Genomic DNA, 18758 nt, shown 5'->3' with positions numbered 1-18758 from the left:
GCCAGCTGTAACATGTATTCCTCATACAAACCTATACAATTGCGCAAGACTTGTAGACTTCAACTCCCAGAGTACCTCAGCTGACTGAGGAATTCTGGGAGTCGAAGTCCACAAGTCTTAAAGTTCCCAAGTTTGGACACCCCTGATTTAGATAATCCAATAATCAATGCAGTTTATAATCCATCAGAAATTAAAACAGCAAAAACAGGCAAAAATATAGTAAGGTAAAATGAGTTTACACTACAGTAAACATAACTAAAACACCATTTAATGTCCATCAAACCAAAGGCTTCCTAAGTCAAGATATCAGCTGATATGGAAGGAGATATATGAATTTGGTTTCATAAGCTTAGGCTATCCCATAATTACTTACAGGTACAGGAGACACCCTTTTCCTTCTAACACCAGGTGACTCGGATTTAACAGTCCTGGAGGAAGATGAGACGGATCCACTCGGAGAAGGGCTCCGTCTCCCTTTCTGAGTAGGTGAAGTGGGATTTGTTTGTCCATCAGGAGGAGGTTCTGTTGCTGATTTGTTTGCTTCACAGCCATCTCCTTTCATTGGTATTGGTTTTACCACCTTGAAACAATAGAAAAAAATGTCTGTTTTCCAAAAGAAAGCAAATATTCTCATTAAATTGTAAACAAATGGAGGAGGGGATTTCCACAAACTGTTTTTTTAATTGCTAATCAGCATCTATTTTTAGTTAGTAAAGTTTAATTTATGAGGATATCTACTTTATGAAAATCTAGTAATATAGTGGTGTTATTTACAGTGAGTCCAGTTTTTCTCATACAGCGTGCAGCATCTCACAATTATTATGGTTCTTCTCTCCAAGTTTAATAAATTATTATAATGTATTACATTCCAAGAAAGCAGCACTGATTTCTTCAATATTTGGTAATGAAAACTATGTCCCAAACTGTTTTTTGAGTTTTATATTTTGGAAAACATTGCCTCTCTCACTGTATCAATTTCCACAGGCACATTATATAACTGATATTAAACCTCACCTTGTTTCAGTGTAAAAATAACAAATGCGGGATACAAATAAATAAATACAAATATAAAATATACCTTCCTTCTAGTTTTTGTAATCGCAACTGTTTTCAACCAATGAAGCAGAAACTAAAAAGCTACCCATAGAGGGCAGTGTTGTGTCATTTTAAAGCAACAGAAGTTTAAGTTGGGTTTGACTTTGGTGAAGCTTTGCAGATCGATCCTTCCAGTGAAAACAGCAACATGGGGAAAAAAAATGAAGCGGGAGGAATTTCATTACAATTCCTTATTGGTACTGTAAGGAATTGTGATGAAATTCCTCTTGCTTCATTTGCACAAATTCTTGCACATAATTTGCTTTCTTGTCTTACATTACCTTACTAATGTAATGTAAGACAAGAAAGCAAATTCTGTGATTTCAGCAAGTCTGCTTTTTAAGTGATTTCAGAGTTACTTACCACAGGGCCTCTCCTACTTCTTCTTTCCAGCCATTCATGCTTCCAAGCGGGCATACATGTGGTCTTGAGTTTTTCCCTGATCATTCGCTCCTCTGGGCGATCATCCATTTTCTGCAATCCCCTGAGGGTTTCTTTATTCTCCATGTCACGACTACAGCTGAAATGAAAGGCAAAGACTATATATGCGACTGTCAATAAACATACTGAAATGCTTCAGGTTTTAAACCAAATTATAATTTATTCCCTCAAAACCCCCAAACCATTAAATGTCTAGAACTAGGAGCAATACGTTAACACCTCAACGTAAATAATTTGCGGTCCCTCTTCTTAGAATTATTAATTTGAATGAAAAGGCTCTTTGCCTTTAAAAATACATTTAAATAAATCCATAAGTTATGCCATTTTACAACTGGTAATAAACTTTTAAAGAGCCTTTAACAGAACTGGAGATAAAGATATGCTCATCAAGTAAAGAGGTAGAATTATTCGTTTCCAAAATAAAGTTTGCAACAGATTTTTAAAAATCAAAATCATAAATAATGGTGTATTATGGTTGGATGGGGATACGTATCTTGTTCATATTTCTGACATACCCACCCAGTGGACAAGGCAGTTCAATGCAACCTGTCTGAAGGCCATTGAAGGCCATACCCCCAGACCATAAATAAAAAATATATAAATTATATCTTCCTTCTAGTTTTTTTAATCATAACTGTTTTCAACCAATGAAGCAGAAACTAAAAAGCTACCCATAGAGGGCAGTGTTGTGCCATTTTAAGCAACAGAACTTTAAGTACCTCAGGACCAAAGAAAAAATAGTTATGAAGAAATTTGCACCACCAAGAAAAGAATAAAACAGATTCATGTGATCACTTGGCTGTCAGCATGTATTTACATCCCTTGCAGTGTCCCAAGGTCACGTGATCATCATTTGCAACCCAGTCAGGGGCTTCCAATAAGGAAATGGGTTAAGCTGGATTTGCTTAATGACCATAGCAAAAAAAAGGTTGTAATATAGGGCACAACTCACTTAACAATTACACTGCATAGGGACAGAAATCCTAACTGTGGTTGTAAATTGAGGGCTGCCTGTATTATGTTTGTCTTGTATTTATTAGTACAAGTAATAATTTCCCCTTATTATCATATTAAAATTCATAATGTTAGGGACTGGATCTGAGAAAACAAGCTACACACCATTTAAGAGAATAAACACCAAACGCTCCAAAAATCAATCTCTGGCATGCCTTTTTAATCCAGGAATGCAGAACCTCTCCAGGTCTTCAAAAACCCAGGAAAGGAGAAAGTCTACCTTGTTTGGAATATTTTCCTAGTTACAATTTAACTGACATGCCTCTATTATTGGTTCAACATTAACTAATAATTTATTTAAGCATTCTGAAATCTGATACTAGCTTGTGTTTCACTCACAGTTTTATACTTAAGTTGTTGTCATTTTGCCTCTGGTCTGTTTTTATTGCAAAGTAGTATTATGCTTTCATAAAGAGTACTAATAGCTTACGTAGCTAAAACAATTGAATCCATTTCTCTTTCTGTACCAAAATACACACTCCCCAAATATCTGAAGAGACTTTTGCATGTATTCTTTCCAGCAAAACCCAACTTACTTCCTGTCATGTGAATGTGAAACCAATTTGTTCTTGCTTTTTAAAAAAATAACTCTGGCTGCCTATCTATATGATCTCTGAAGCTTGAAGTACGAAACAAGTTTTTAGTCAGGCCTCTATGTAGCAGATACAAGAGGCACTGAGAAAAATGTTTATATACTGCATAAAACCTTCCATGTAGATATTGGTAATCTGATTCATATACCTACATAGCTGATAATCAACTTGATCAGGAAGGAATTGTACTTCCCCCCAAACGTGAAATTTACAGTTTTGGGATCCCAATACATGGATCACATAATGCAACAGCTTTAGTTATTCATGCCCTAATAACCTTCAGATTATACAAACTGCTGATTGAATAACTAATTCACTTATTTGATGATTTTTCAGGCTCAAGCTCAATCCCTCCAAGACTGAGTGGCTGGGGTTTCCGTCATCCCGATTTGTACATCTTGTTCCATCTTTGACGATAGGGGGAGAAATTTTAGCCCCCTCAGAGAAGGCTCGCAATCTGGGAGTCCTCCTGGATACGCGGCTTAGTTTAGAAGAACACCTGACGGCCGTGACCAGGGGGGCCTTTTACCAGGTTCACCTGGTACGCCCCTTCCTGGATCGGGATGCTCTGTGCACAGTCACTCATGCCCTCATCCTTTGTTGCCTGGACTACTGCAATGCTCTCTACATGGGGCTGCCCTTGAAGAGCACCCGGAGGCTTCAGCTGGTCCAGAATGCGGCCGCGCGGGTTGTCATGGGGGTACCTAGGTGCTCCCATGTTACACCCCTTTTAGGCAGCCTGCACTGGTTGCCGGTTGTTTTCCGGGTGCGATTCAAGGTATTAATTATGACCTTTAAAGCACTCCATGGCTTAGGCCCAGGGTACCTGCGAGACCACCTTCTGCCACCAGTAGCCTCCCACCGTCCAGTACGATCCCACAGAGTTGGCCTCATCAGGGTGCCGTCGCCCAGACAGTGTCAGCTGGTGACCCCCAGGAGGAGAGCCTTCTCTGTGGGAGAGCCTTCCCTCTGGAATGAGCTGCCCCTGGAGCTTCGCATAATCCCCGACCTCCGGTCTTTCCGACGCGCCCTAAAAAGTTGGCTTTTCCAGCAAGCCGGTCTGGCCTGTTAATTTTAACTTATTTTAAATGTATTGTCTTTTAAATTCGGTTTTTTTTTGGGATATGGATTTAAATTTTTTTTTTTAACTTTTGGGATGTGTGTTTTTTAATGTTGTACGTCGCCCTGAGTCCTTTTGGAGAAGGGCGGCATATAAATCCAAATAAACAAACAAACAAACAATACAAACTGCTGATTGAATAACTAATTCACTTATTTGATGATTTTTCAGTGGCTGATTACAACAGATGGCTGTACAACTATGCAGGTAAGCATGCAACCTATTTCCTTACAGTATCTCTCTTAGGGCCTAATTTTCCATTTACCAGACTATGCATAATTTCACAAGAAATTTCACAAGAAAACGGGAAACTCCAGTTGCCTCTTGAAAAAAAAAAAAAACACCTATGGGACAACCATGACCTGGATGACAGAATCTCCATAGACATATTCACAAAATTCCACCTATGTCAGATCTATTGCAAAATTTAAATTTACAGGTAGTCTCACTTAACATTTGACAACCAAAGTTATAACAGACTCAAAAATAATTATTTATGATCCTTCCTCTAAGTTACAACCCTCGCGTACCCCATGCAGTCATGTGATCTTATGCTGGGTACTTGGCAACAAGTTTGCATTTACAATCATTGCAGCATCCCAATGACAAGATAGCAATTTGTGATGCTTTCTTTTATTGGTTTATGACAAAAACACCAATCTGAAAGAATGGATTCGCTTAATGATCATGTGCTTTGTTAATGATCATGTGATTTACATACCAACCACGTGATTTGCTTCATAAAAGTGGTCATAAAATGAAATCAGGTCCCCCACTTAACAACCCCAACAGATTACAACCAAAGTTTCCTGTGCAGAATCAGATTTTAAGAATATCATCAGTTTTCCCCTATCAAATCATGCCCATCATTCATAGGCAGGAAATTCAACCAACAACTAAATATTAATATTTAAATATTAAACAACTTAATATTGCAGATTTTTAATATTACATTTACAGAAACGTTAGGCTGTAAGACTACAAAAAAACACATTCAAGATTATGAGCCTTCTTTACAATGTGGTTATAATAGCAATGTTATGTTAGAAATTTTTCACACATGCCTGGAACTTCAAATTGCATTTCCCACAGGAATAGTTCAGTTAACCTCTGTTAATATCATTATATTTCCAAATAATGTATTTGTCATGGAGGCATTACAGCTAACATGACATTCAGTGATTAAAAACAAAATCCTATTATAAAATCTGTGGGAACTTTCTATATAAGAATGTGTGTGGAAATCACTATCACAAATAGTGCATAAAAATATCATATAATTAATACAATTGGTGAGTAGTAATAGTAATCGATTATTAAACACAATCAATCCTGGTTGAAAATGATGGGATTCTTAACACATCTAGAAAGAACCAATTTGGGAAGGACTTAAATGCAGCATCTAAACAAAGTATTCCCAAAAGTGCCTGAGCAAACATTTTTCAAAGAATAGCATTTTATGTTGAATGCAAGCCAAAGGAGGCCGCTAGAGTACCTCTTGTACAATGCACAAGAGTCAAGTGGTAGCAGGAAAAATATCTGGCAGGTTTGCCCGTTTTGCAGGCTGGATAGTTTTGTGGATCTTGGGCACTGAGTATTTTGAAATATGGTAAAATGCACAGGGGGATGGCAATCTCAAAAGTGTTCCATGCAGTATTCAATCTGCAGCAAACTACACACTCAGCAAAAAAAATGCATACTATTCCCTGCACAGTATTCACACAAATTCAGACAGACTGCTCCAGAGTGCTGTAATTCAGCCAAATGTAAATGTACATCTTGGTTGTTTTAGATTTCAGTAGAGTCAAATTCAAAAGGGATTCATTGGGTAAGTAGGCAAAGTTGGTCCACGTCCCCCAATCTTCTTTCTGGTTTCTTTCCTTTACTTCCCAATAGCTATGTGTCGCTGTGATTTAGGCTTCCCTTGAATTTAAGTCCAGCATAACCATCTGCACCTGCCCTAATCTTCCTTCATTATCCTTTCCCTTGTGTCTCCTTAAATGTCTATCCATCACTCCCACCATTGCCAACTAAAGTGCTTGACTCTTCTCCAACCTTCCCACACCTACCTTTCTTTCACTTCCTTTTAAGTTATCACTCCTCCCTTTTTTCTCCTCTCCCCAAACGGGAAAATACCTGTGTGGCCAAAGTACAGAGATTCTGGGCCCATGTATAGATGATGTGACTAAATCTATGGATGGACCACCCAGGATTGTTTGTTCATGCAAGGAATAATCCATACACAGAACATTTTGTGCATCTTTCTTTACAAGTCTGATACAGATTTCCCTGATTTAATTATCTCCAAAGCAAGCAAATATATTTACAATAATTCTTAGATAGCATACCTGGATGCAGCTGAAACCATTTTTACTTTATTTATATTTTTATAATTCAGTTAAATATTTAAGTTCAGCTCAAAAATTAACTTTGAGGCAAAGACCCTTTGACATGTTCAAAGGCAAGGAAAGATAACTCCATATTCAGTTGAAACCTAGCAATGATAATTATGCTGTCACTGTATTTTTTCCCAATATTGTCTGTCTCTTCTTCCAATAACAATGATCTCAGATGAAAATTTAGCAAAGCTGTCAAAACCCCCATTGTCCACATCTTTTCTCTCTAAAGCAATAATATCAGGAAACCATTTCCCAAATTATGATATATTAAATTTTATACTTCACTTCTAGAAAGATACAGTTTTCCCCTCTCTTAATTGCATAGCTGCAGAAGAAAAGATTACATGCTGCATCCTACAATATCAATCTGCCAGGAGAAATATCTCCAGGCTGCAATTCATTCTATTCAGAAATATGTAGACGTTCCTGGAGCTTAATAACTCTGCACATATCACTGGCTGCCTCGAAAGTCTATATTCATAATATTGAGTGCAGCTCTGCAATAGATAAAAAACCTCAATCTGCTAATGCCACAAATATCTTACACCTTATTTCCTATTAGCAGGAGAAGTTCCTATACTTACATTGCAAGACCCACACTGCACGGATTCAATACTGAGATTTGCAGGAATAGATCATTGTGATTCCCTAAACAGAACAATTGAGCATCCTCAGTGGCTACGCAGTATTTTATGACTATGGGGGAAAATTTCAGAAAACTAAATGAGAAAACTAACAGAGTAGAAGTCTTTGTTTTTGTTTCTTTCTAAACTAGTGCCGAATAAAAATTAATCAAAATTACTAATTACTATCAAACTTAAAGTATTGGCCACAATGTAAATACAATGGTGATATGAACAATTAATATTATTATAATTGTAAGTACAATTATTGTTACATTATTACAGAGGTTAAAAACTGGTAGGAAGGCAATGGAGAATGGAGAACTACAAAGGCTAAACATGTATGCTGATACAGAAGGCTGTATAACTATGTTTTATACTGTTATGTTTGTCTTGTTTTTTGTTGCCTTTTTTCTGTTTTTAAAGGTAAAATGTTTAATAACAACTTATTTTTTTTAAAAAAGAGAAAAGCAACAGATTAAAGTTGCTACATAGGAGGGAAGAAGCATTATTTATGTTAAGAAAAAGATGAACTCTCATTGTTTATGTATATCATTTCCCAGTTCACTGTTAAAAACTATTTTTAAACATCCTGAGAAACAAAAATCAGACATTTTCATAGATATAAATGGAGAAGTCTAAGATTTTGAAACAGACAAGAACAGATGTTTCACAAACAATAAGAAAAATTTTGTTGCTGTCTTTTGCATGTTAGGGTTACATCAAATACTAGTCAAAATCAGCATTATTAACATTGTAGCAATATTAAATTCTTATGCTAGGTAGGAATCTAAACTAAAGCTGAAGGTGCAAGCAGTTTGCAATCATTAATATATATTAATGATTGCAAACTGCTTGCACCTTCAGCTAAATGAGGCAGTCCTCATTTAGTGACCGCATTTGGGACCAGCAATTTAGTTAAGCAAAGCAGTTGCTAAATGAAACTTAAAGTGAAGTTAAAGTTGTACATGCAAAGATTGCTTGTAAAGTTACTTTTTTCCTCACAATCCTAAATGCATATGATCTCTTAATGAGGTAATTAGGCAAGGATCGCCTCAATATTGATTTTATTCTTGTGTTGCATTTTGCAGTGAGAGTAATGCAAATAGCTCAGTAAATACAGCTTCAGTCATTAAACTGAAGGTGGTTTCAGTTCCTAAATTAAAGTTTCACTTTGTTGGCATTGTGTTGTAACAAAAAATCCCCACTCCTTGCCCCAGGAATCATTTGTATTCAGGATGCTTACTGAAACCATTAACACATTGAAACCACTGCAATGTACAATTCAAGCTGCATCGAAGTCCCCCCTGCAAAATAACATAGTTGGCTCATACCCTTAAATATTAAAATATTAGTATTTTTCCAGGTACCATTTTGAAACCCAAATTATATAATACTCTTTCACTCTCGTGGAGCAGGTTCCTAGCAATATAAATTGTGCTACATGCTGCCTGGAATCTTGTTTTACTAGGCTTCTTTGGATAACTAGAGGTGGGTTGAGAAGTTGAATTCAGAAGATTAATGTTCTGGGGAAAATTGTATGTTCTGACTTGAAGGAGATGAAAGTACAGTCCCATCTGAAAGATGGATCAATGCTAGACAATTTCCATTGGGTCTTGAAACATGTCTTTCTAGAAAAGGTTTTGAAGATGATGGTATTAAAGTAGGATAAAATATGGATTAAAATATAAGAATGAAGACGTGGCATAAAAGGAACAGTTAGAAGCTTGCTTAAAGGGACAGGGAAATGTCATCAGCCTTCAACCACAACATGTTCCAGCAAATGTCCCTATGTCAAAAGTCCAAAACCACAAGGTTCAATTCAAGTTCCTTAATGGCATGCAGTCCATACCTGTAAAAAAAGGAGAAGTAAGACCCCCATCTCCTTATAAGGCTTTTTCCTCAAGGTAACCAATAAGAAATGAGTTAAGTGTTTCCGTGTTACACTGTCTTTGAGAATGTATAAGAATGCGTGCATCAATAATAAAGATTGTTCAGAAATTCACAACGTTAGCCATGGGCTAACGTTTCTGAACCTGGCTGCCAAATAAACTTTTCCTGTATCCTGAGAAGTCTAAGCCTGTCATTTTCTGCAACAGTATGATTACAAAAGAAGCAAATTATTCTTGCTCCTTTTGGTTAGGCCTGAGATCCTGTGATTTGTGTGAGGAGGAAACTGCATTTGTCCTTGTTGATAACTTCTACCAGATGGAAGAAATGTGACTTTTCTAATCCTATTAGATCCTGAGTGATATTTTACATCATTGAATATGATATCCTTCTAAATTGCCTACAAAGACTTAGATGTTTGAGACATAATTTTACAATATATGTAACCAGTCCAGATTGTGCAACTCCAAATAAATTTAAGAAGATACACTTGGAATTCTACCACCAATTGATTTCCATTTTAACAAAAATATCTCAATACTTATGCTGCTGTTACTGTATTAACTGAAGAATCAGTTCAATAGCATAACAATTAGTTTACTAGTTTTACTACAACAAACTAAGTAATAGAAGGAAAAGTTCACCCACAAATAGTATTCCTCTCAAAACTCATGATCATAAGAGTAGAAAATAGAAAAACTAAAGAAAAGGAAAATGAGAAATTGCTATAAATGCTAAGTGTTGAAGAAAAAAGATGTTGAAAAAGGAAGTCATAAAGCTTGTTAGAACACTCAAATTGAAGGTTAAAAGCAAAGATTGTGTAACTGAAGAAACATTACAATATACCATAGACGTGATAGGCTGTGTGATTTGCTTAGCATGTGAGGACAATGCACATGTGTCTGGAAGTATGATATTCTCTTATTTTATGGAGACAAGTAGAAATGGATGCAAAAATTACAAGGGAATGTGTTTGTTCAGAGTGCAGGAAGGTCTGTTGTACAAAATGACAATTAGCAACATAAGGGTACTGCATTTTGATTTCATGCCAAACAGGGAATGCAGATCATTTGTTTTTTCTTCAGCAAGTCACTGCAAAATGCATACATATAAGAAAGAAATATTATTCTCTAGAACACATTATAAATTAAATTCATCTGTATTGTTTCTTTAAACACAAATATAAATCATCTCTCTCTCACACACAAACGCACACACACCATAGAGTCTTTATGGTTGAATAATATATGCTAGCAAAGTTAAACCAATAAACTAAAAATAAATTGATGCATTTTATAGGAATAGGGATATCTTCCTGATTAATAAATTGCTTAGAAATTCCACAAGACATAACATTTATTGCACAGCTGTGTCTTTTGCCCTCTGTTCAAAAGAAAAAAAGCATTTTGAAGGCTCATAAAGCATCCCACTTCCACCCTGAAAGCCGCCTATTAGTCACTATAGATAATTATAGTGGATACATTGACTATCTTTTCTGTTTTTCATAAGAAGTCCACTATTCAGAAAAAGAAGAGAAACATTTGAGGAAAGATATTCAGGAAAATACAAACAGAACCACAGAATGCAGTTACGAGGGTTGTTTTTTTTGGGGGGGGATATGCTCATCTTGAGAATCTGTTTTCACCAGCAGATGTGTAGTTTATGTCTGAATACTTTTCCATGGTTCTCAATGTTAGTGACTCCCTACTTTCCAATTTAAACCTCAAAAAATGTACACAGTACAGAATTCATCAATTGTTCTTGTTTTAAAACCCTCTCTAGATCATTGAGGATCCTCCTATAGTCCACAAATTCTAGAATTTTCTGATACCATATGAGGTGTTGGCCTCACTTAAGAAGGTTGTAAAGATCAATAGAGGATAATCCTTATCTTTACATATTATGTACTACACATATTTAATTTTAAGTTGGCTTCAAAGCTTCATTATTTTATCCTGTAAGCTTTCTAGATACATCAATTTTTCTGCTTTGAATCTGGTTTCATTTCAAGGTTCAATGATGAACTGGCAAATCTGAACTCAACATCTGGCTTGACATGGTCTTGTTTTAAAAGTCTTTAAGCTTTGCAGCATTAGAGAGGTGTTGATAGGCATGCTGGGATTAATTGTGAACTTACTTTATGTCAACCCAAATTGATTTTAATCAGCAAAAGCTGAATAAAGCTGACAAGCCTTTTTTATATAAAGAAAACAAGGCAGCATTCTATTCAAATAGAATAAAAATTCCAACTTTGATATCTATCAGTCTTCTGTTTCGAAACTCACCATCTGGAGAAAGACCATGCAACAGATGGTCATTCTTATTTTAGATAACTCAGAAACTACTGATTTTCAGAAACCCTGCCCATCTAGAAGCTTGAGTCATTTCTCTCCTTTTTTCTTTAGCTATTATGCATGAGATTTTGGCTACTTTGTTAGATTGTTAGAAAACATAAACATTGCCTACATACAACAATGATTTGCATAGACTATATTTAAACTAACAATGATTAGACAGTGGTTTCTTATTAACTGTCATTATATTTGTCAACAATTGTTCAAAGACTTACTTCCCTAATTTAACTGCTATAATTCTCTGCATAGATTGTAGATTACAAAAAATGAAATTTCAATTAAAAATTGAGTTAAGTTTAGTTTTCCATGGAGTTATTGTTTGAGATAAATCTAAGCCATAGCATTTGATTTTATTAAAAATCAAAAATAAACAAAAAAGTGTCTCATGAAGCAGCTGCTAAAACAAGTGGTAAATCAAGAAGCAGTTATTTCCCCAAGGTAATTCCTGCCAGATTTAAGCCATATCCTGATTCAAGCTCTACCTAAGATATAAATATCTCCCTGAAAGGCAGTCTTCAATAAATAAAATATTATGTTCCTGTAACAGCCATATCATGCCAATTCTAAAAGGGTAGTAATATTTTCAACGTTTAACCTGCTGCTTGAATCTGAAGTATTACTTTCAATTGTGTCTTATTAAATACTATTCCCAAAAATGTAGCACTTAATATATTATATTTATATTATCAGAAAAAGTAAATGTAGTCCAGAAGTAAATAATGTTTTGAGCTCCAGCGGTACATGAGATGCGATACATATTTTCCACACATAGATTACCATATATACATACAGGATTAAATACACACGAAATCACTCTTCCACAAAACACAACACATTACTTATATTGGCCAAAAGTACAGTACTTCATTTTCATACCAAAGTGAAGCAGTTTTAAGCACCTTTGCTTGAAATGAACTGCAAGTCATGAGATTTCATTTCCTCTCTCCAAAAGAGGGCAAAATGGTTGTTTTCACTATTTTTACAGTAGCAGTTCTGAATTTCCTGAGGCAACATTCATGGCTTGTGGTTTCCTTCAAACAAAAATGTTAAAAAAATGTTCCGTTTGGTTGACAATAACTTCTAGCTCTTTTCACCTTACTTCACTGAGTTCACCTTATCCTTCCAATTTTGCTCTGAAGCACTAACTAACTTAGCTAACTAATTGACCATCAATTAGAAATGGAATCACTTACCCAAGTCTTCATTTCAAACTAGAGTGACCATTGGCTTACCTGAAGGGTCCTTTTCTGGGTGCTGCGAAGGAGAGTCCAAGCATGGGTTAAATACAGCCAATCTGCCCAGGACTGAATTGAAACTTTTAGCTACGCCTCTGGTGCTGACCAGTCTCCAGTTTTTTTCAATGAAGGCGTGGAACTGCTGCACGCTAAGAAGTCAAGGAACAAAGTCCATATGATAAATCCAAAACAAGTCTACAACTATGTCCATATATCCAGTCTGAAAAGTCTGCAACGAATAGTGGAGACAGACCCCAGGGTAGGGTTGGACTCTCCTTTGCAGCGCCCAGAAAATGACCCTTCAGATAAGCCAATGGTCATTTTCTGGGGCGCTGCTTGGACAGTCCAAGTGTGGGATATACCCAAGCTAAATGTCACTAGGGCAAGTAACTGTCAAGTCCAGGATCTCTCTGCTGGTATAAATGCCCTGAAGGACTCGTCTCCCAAATGCCCCCTCCACAGAAGCAAAATTGTCCAATTTGTAGTTCTGAACAAACAGAGACAAGAAGTCCAAGTTGCCACCCTGCAAATCTCCTCTATTGGTGCCTGGGTTGCCCAGGCCGCCGTGGTGGTGGCGCAACTTGTAGAATGTGTGGTGATATGGCGTGGCACCGGTTTGGACTGGATAATGTGGGTGAAGGTAATGCATGCCCGTAGCCAACACCCGATGGTAGGAGAGGAAACTTTGAGGCCTTGGGATGCCAGTTGAAAAGATACGAAGAATAATTCGGAAGCCGGAACACAGCCATGTGCTTGATGTACTTACGGAGCGTCCTACGAACATTGAGCACAAAGTGCCATCTTTTCTCTTTAGGATGTTTGGGATGCAGCAAAAATCCAGGAGGATGACCACCTGGGCCCGGTGGAACCAGGAGTAAATCTTTGGAATAAATGCCGGGTCCAGTCAGAGAACTACGCTGTCCACTTGTATCAGACACAAGTCCTGCCGAACCGACAGGGCTGCCAACTCCGAAATATGCCACACAGAAGTGATGGCAATCAAGAAAGCGGTCTTAAACATCAAATGCTTAAGACTGACGGACCATAGTGGCTCAAATGGCAGGCAATCAGGGCCTGTAACACGACACTGAGATCCCATGACGGGTATCTGTAGACAGCCGGAGGTCTCAGGTTGGTTGCGCCCCACAGGAAACTACGGATGATGGGATGATGACCAAGAGACAAATGCTCTTCAGGGGCTAGAATTATGGACAAGGTAGCCACTCACGCCTGAGTGTGTTAGGCGCAAGGCCCTGGTCCAGCCCGTCTTGCAAATAGTCCAATATTTGTGGAACGGTAGCCAAGGTTGCCATCACACCATGAACTGTGCATCAGTTGTCGAAAGACCTCCAGGTGGCGTCATATATCCTGGTCGTGGAAGGCTGTTTGGATGCCTGAATGGTGTGAATGACCTTGGTGGAGAGTCTGCCCCTAATCAGGAGGTCCCTCTCAAGTGTCAGACAGCTAGTTGTAGCCACTGGGACTCTGGATGTTGAAGCGCCTCCTGGCTGAGAGAGACCGCGTGTTGGGGAATCCGCCAAGGTGGGTTGACGGAGAGACTCACCAGGTCAGTGAACCAGGTTCTTCTGGGCCAGAAAGGTGTCATGAGCAGGACCTCCGCTCCCTCCGACAGGATCTTCCGAATCACCCTGGGGAGAAGAGGCAACGCATATAGGAATCCCAATGGCCACGGACAGTGAAGAGCGTCGAGTCCCTCGGCTTGCGGGGTATGAAACCTGACAAAGAACCTGGGAAGGTATGTGTTCTCTGGGGTAGCAAATAGGTCGACTAGCGGCCGGCCGAACCTCTGAGACAGTTGGTGGAACAGGTCTGGATGCAGGTGCCACTTCGAGTGGTCAACCGTGGCCCTGCTCAGCCAATCCACTTGGATGTTGTTTACCCCAGATATGTGCTCTGTCTGAATCAAGCAAAGGTGTCTTTCTGCCCACCGTCCCAGGCATTCGGCCTCCGCCATCAGGGATCTGGATTGCGTGCCCCCCTGGCGGTTTATGTGCGCCTTTGTCGCTACATTGTCCATAAGAACCATCACATGACACCAATGGATGCTGTTGTGGAAGTAATAAGGGCGAGTCCCACCGCCCTCAACTCCAGCAAATTGATGGTGTGTGTGTTGCCTCGGCAGTCGACCACCTGCCTTGCACGATTTGGTTGTGTAGGTGGGCTCCCCAGCCAAAGAGGCTGGCATCCGTCATGATGGTAATACAGTCCAGCTCCTTGAAGAAGGTGCCCTTCGCCAGGGAGGGGGACAGCCATTACTTGAAGGATTGACACACCTGAGGAGAGACCAGGATCAATGCTGGAGAATTGCTCTTGTTGTCCCATTGGTAAGGTAAGAGATGCCACTGGAGCCGCCGGGAATGGAGCCTCGCCCAAGGCACGATGGACAGGCAAGATATCATTTTGCCTAACAGCTGGGATAATTGCACAATCGTGGCTCAAGGAAACAACTGTACCTGTTGAACCTAGTCCCTGATGCTCACTATCCGCTCCATGTAGGAGGAGCTTCCTGGAGCAATGGCGGTCTGCCTGAGAGCTCCTTAGACCCGTGAGCTTTTTTAAGGGAGCAGGGGTGCTGCCGGCCCCCCTTTTACACCATGGGGGCCAGGTGTCCAATAAACAGTCACCCTGGGTTTTTCTATGACCCAAGGGGGGTCTCCCAGGGTGGTGTGAAGATCTGGAAACAGCTCGGAGAACGGACTGGGGAGCTGCCGAGGAGAGACGCCGCCCAGGAATGCCGTTTGAGTTGGAGGAGTTGAATTTGCCGTTCTGGGAGCGGAGAGGTACGGAGGAGCTCGGGAGAATGGCAAAAGGCGGAGAAACGGCATCCGGAGCGTGCGGGGGGGTGTTATTGTCGCTTTGGAGGCTTGTGGCTTGGAGCGAGCCGAAAAGCCGAACGCCAAATCCCCCTGGCCTACAGCAGACTGGAGAGATGTGGGAGATGCTGGAGGTCGAGTTGGGAGGACTGGAGGTTGATTGGATTGGACAGGACTGGAGCAGGAAGGACTGGAGGCCGGTAGGAGCGGCGTTGGGGCTTGAAATGGCTGGAGTGTTTAGAACATGGATGCAGGCCTAGGCAAGACTTGAATGCCGAAGGCCGGTAGGAGAAGGGCAGCGTTTCAGGAGGCCGCCTGGAGGCCGGGGGGGGGGGAGGCTTGCTGGAACTGGCAGGCTTGTTGGGAACTGGCAGGAGGTTTATCATCAGACTTGGCAGGAGAGCTTCTTCCCCTGCCAGCCACCTCCTTGACTGTTCCGTTTATTCCCCCCCCCCCGCTGACTTTTGGACTAACAGCTGCCCCTGCTTTTCATCCGTGCGCGCCTGGAGGTTTTTACCGCCCTATTTTCATCTGACTGACCATCTGCCCCTCCCCATTATCAAGCAAAATCCATCTACCCCTCGCCATCCACCACTGACCACCTACTAGCCCCCACTTAGCGACCGGCACTTGACCATCTTATTATCATCATTACCACCCCCCTCATCTTGGACTGGATGACTTTTTATACTGATACCCGGCTGTTACAATTTTACTGGACTATGGCATACGATCATACCATCTGCAGCACAGAGCCTAGGCCCTAATGAACTTTTTAACAGCATATGTATTCCAGGCTAGACCTTATCCTACTGCGGGAATCACCCCTCTCGCAGGTGTGGCCCTCCGCCCTTTCTAGGGCCCACCTTGATGACGGATTTCTTAATCCCGAGAGGTGGAGGAAGCGGAGACTTAGGGGGTTTTTAGTGAAATGTTTTTTAAATTCTTTTAGGGGTTTAGGGGTTGGGGGGGGGTGGGCCAGATCAGGAGCGATGACGGAGCCAGGTCACCAGGCGAGGTCTTGAGCAGAAGGAGCAGAGAGGAGGAGGGGGGAGAGGATATCATTCCCATACAGGGCTTCGTGATTCCAACAGTCGTAGGGAGGGGCAGATGCGAGGACAGACTAACAACCCGTAGTCGGTTGGGAGACCGTGGGTGCTGGTTACACCCGGTCGCTTGTACCAACCCCCGCGTTCTAGGTGGTCAGGATCTGCAGGCCCAGGGCCTGAGGCTGTTGTTATGCAATGCGAGGTCCGTTGTCAATAAGGCCCCCCTCATTCACGATCTGATTTTGGAGGGGGAGCCGGACCTCGCGGGAATAACGGAAACCTGGTTGGGCCACGAGGGAGGGTTACCCCTCGTGGAAATGTGCCCACCAGGTTACCAAGCATTTCACCAGCCCCGGGCCCGGGGAAGGGGCGGTGGGGTAGCAGTGATCATCCGGGAGGATTTAGAGCCGAGGGAGTCCACTGTGCTACAGACGTCCGGATGTGAATCCCTGGTTGTGAAATGGGGCCCTAGGAGGCAGATGGGCTTGCTGATAGTATACCTGGCTCCCCGCCATACATCAGCGACCCTGCCTGAGCTCCTCGAGCTGATCTCATCGGTGGCGGTTGAGACCCCCAAACTTTTAGTGATGGGGGATTTTAACCTGCCGTCGGTGGGAGAAGCATCAGAGGGGGCTCGGGAGTTCATGGCTTCCATGATAGCCATGGACCTGACTCAAATGATTCAGGGCCCGACACACGAGGGAGGTCACACCTTGGACCTTGTCTTTGTCTCTCGCCAGTGGTTGAGTGATCTGGGAGGAGTGAATTTAACCATCACTCCTCTGTCATGGTCAGATCACTCACTCCTCCGTCTTGACTTCCCTGGTGCTACTCCTCGCCGCGGGGAGGCGGAACCGGAGAACACTAGATGGTTCCGCCCCAGGCGCTTGATGGAACCAGACAGGTTCCAGACGGAGCTTGGGCCACCTCCTGCAGCCCTGACCCGCCCCCGGGTAGAGGACCTGGTGACCGCGTGGAATAATGCGACTACCGGGGCCTTGAACCGGGTGGCGCCTTTGCGGCCTCTCCGGCGGCAACGATCCACCCTGGCCCCTTGGTTTACCGAGGAGCTAAGGGTGATGAAGCGCCGCAAGAGATGCCTAGAGAGTCGTTGGAGATCCTCCCGAACCGAACTTGACCGAGCACAGGTACGAGCCCATTTAAGGACGTACCTAGTGGCATTGAGAACGGCCAAACGTCAATATTGTGCCGCTCTCATTGCATCCGCAGAGAACCGCCCTGCCGCCCTGTTTCGGGTGTCCCGCTCCCTTCTGTTTCAGAGGCCACGGGAGGCCCCTTTACAGGGCAGGGCAGAGGAGTTTGGGAAATACCTGCAGGATAAAGTCGCTCAAATCCGGAAGGATTGGGTCCCCTTCAGTGGCCCAGTCGAGACGCCAGTGGCGAGTCTTGAGAAACCTTTTTGGGAGGAGTTTGACTTGGTTGTCATCGAGGATTTGGACAGATTGCGTGGGCGACTGCGACCTACCACATGTTTGTTGGACCCGTGTCCCTCCTGGCTTGTACTGGCATCCTGGGAGGTTACACGCGACTGGCTCCTGGACCTAGTGAACGCTTCGTTGGGTGAGGGGTCTCTCCCGGCCGCCTTGAAAGAGGCGGTGGTGAGACCCTTGCTCAAGAAGCCTTCCCTGGACCCTATGGAGCTGGTCAATTATCGTCCTGTCTCCAACCTTCCCTTTTTGGCGAAGGTTGTGGAGAGTGTGGTGGCTTCTCAGTTTCCACGACATCTGGAGGAGAATGATTATCTAGACCCGCGCCAGTCCGGCTTTCGCCCTGGGCACAGCACTGAGACGGCCTTGGTCGCGTTGGTAGACGATCTCTGGAGGGCCAGAGATAGGGGCTGTTCCTCTATCCTGGTCCTATTAGACCTCTCGGCGGCTTTTGATACCATCGACCATGGTATCCTGTTGCACCGACTGGAGGGGTTGGGGATCCGGGGCACCGTCTTGCGGTGGTTCGGCTCCTACCTCTCCGGCAGGACGCAACGTGTGTTGGCAGGAGAGCAGAGGTCGACCCTAAGCCCCCTCATCTGTGGGGTGCCACAGGGGTCGGTCCTCTCGCCACTCCTGTTCAACACATACATGAAGCCGCTG

At 41.9% G+C, this 18758-nt stretch overlaps 1 protein-coding gene across 5 annotated transcripts in view; it reads right to left on the bottom strand.

Moving 5' to 3' along the window:
- Window positions 1-18758, bottom strand: part of MAP3K1 (mitogen-activated protein kinase kinase kinase 1) — a 77815-nt gene that overhangs the window by 30767 nt on the left and 28290 nt on the right. For 3 of the 5 annotated variants that reach the window (XM_081944162.1, XM_081944163.1, XM_081944161.1), the window contains exons 2-3: window positions 1459-1615; window positions 374-580 (exon numbers count right to left, since the gene is read on the bottom strand). In XM_081944162.1, the coding sequence (XP_081800288.1) occupies window positions 374-580; window positions 1459-1602 (351 nt within the window). In that variant the 5' untranslated portion in view covers window positions 1603-1615. Of the gene's footprint in view, window positions 1-373; window positions 581-1458; window positions 1616-12761; window positions 12824-18758 lie in introns of those variants that run through there. The other 2 variants (XM_081944160.1, XM_081944164.1) reach the window with 2 other exon arrangements.

Source organism: Natrix helvetica (assembly GCF_964273705.1).
Source record: "Natrix helvetica genome assembly, chromosome: 2".
NCBI classification, from domain to species: domain Eukaryota; kingdom Metazoa; phylum Chordata; class Lepidosauria; order Squamata; family Natricidae; genus Natrix; species Natrix helvetica.
The sequence above is the reverse complement of the archived record's forward strand: the minus strand, read 5'-3'. Positions and strand labels throughout refer to the sequence as shown.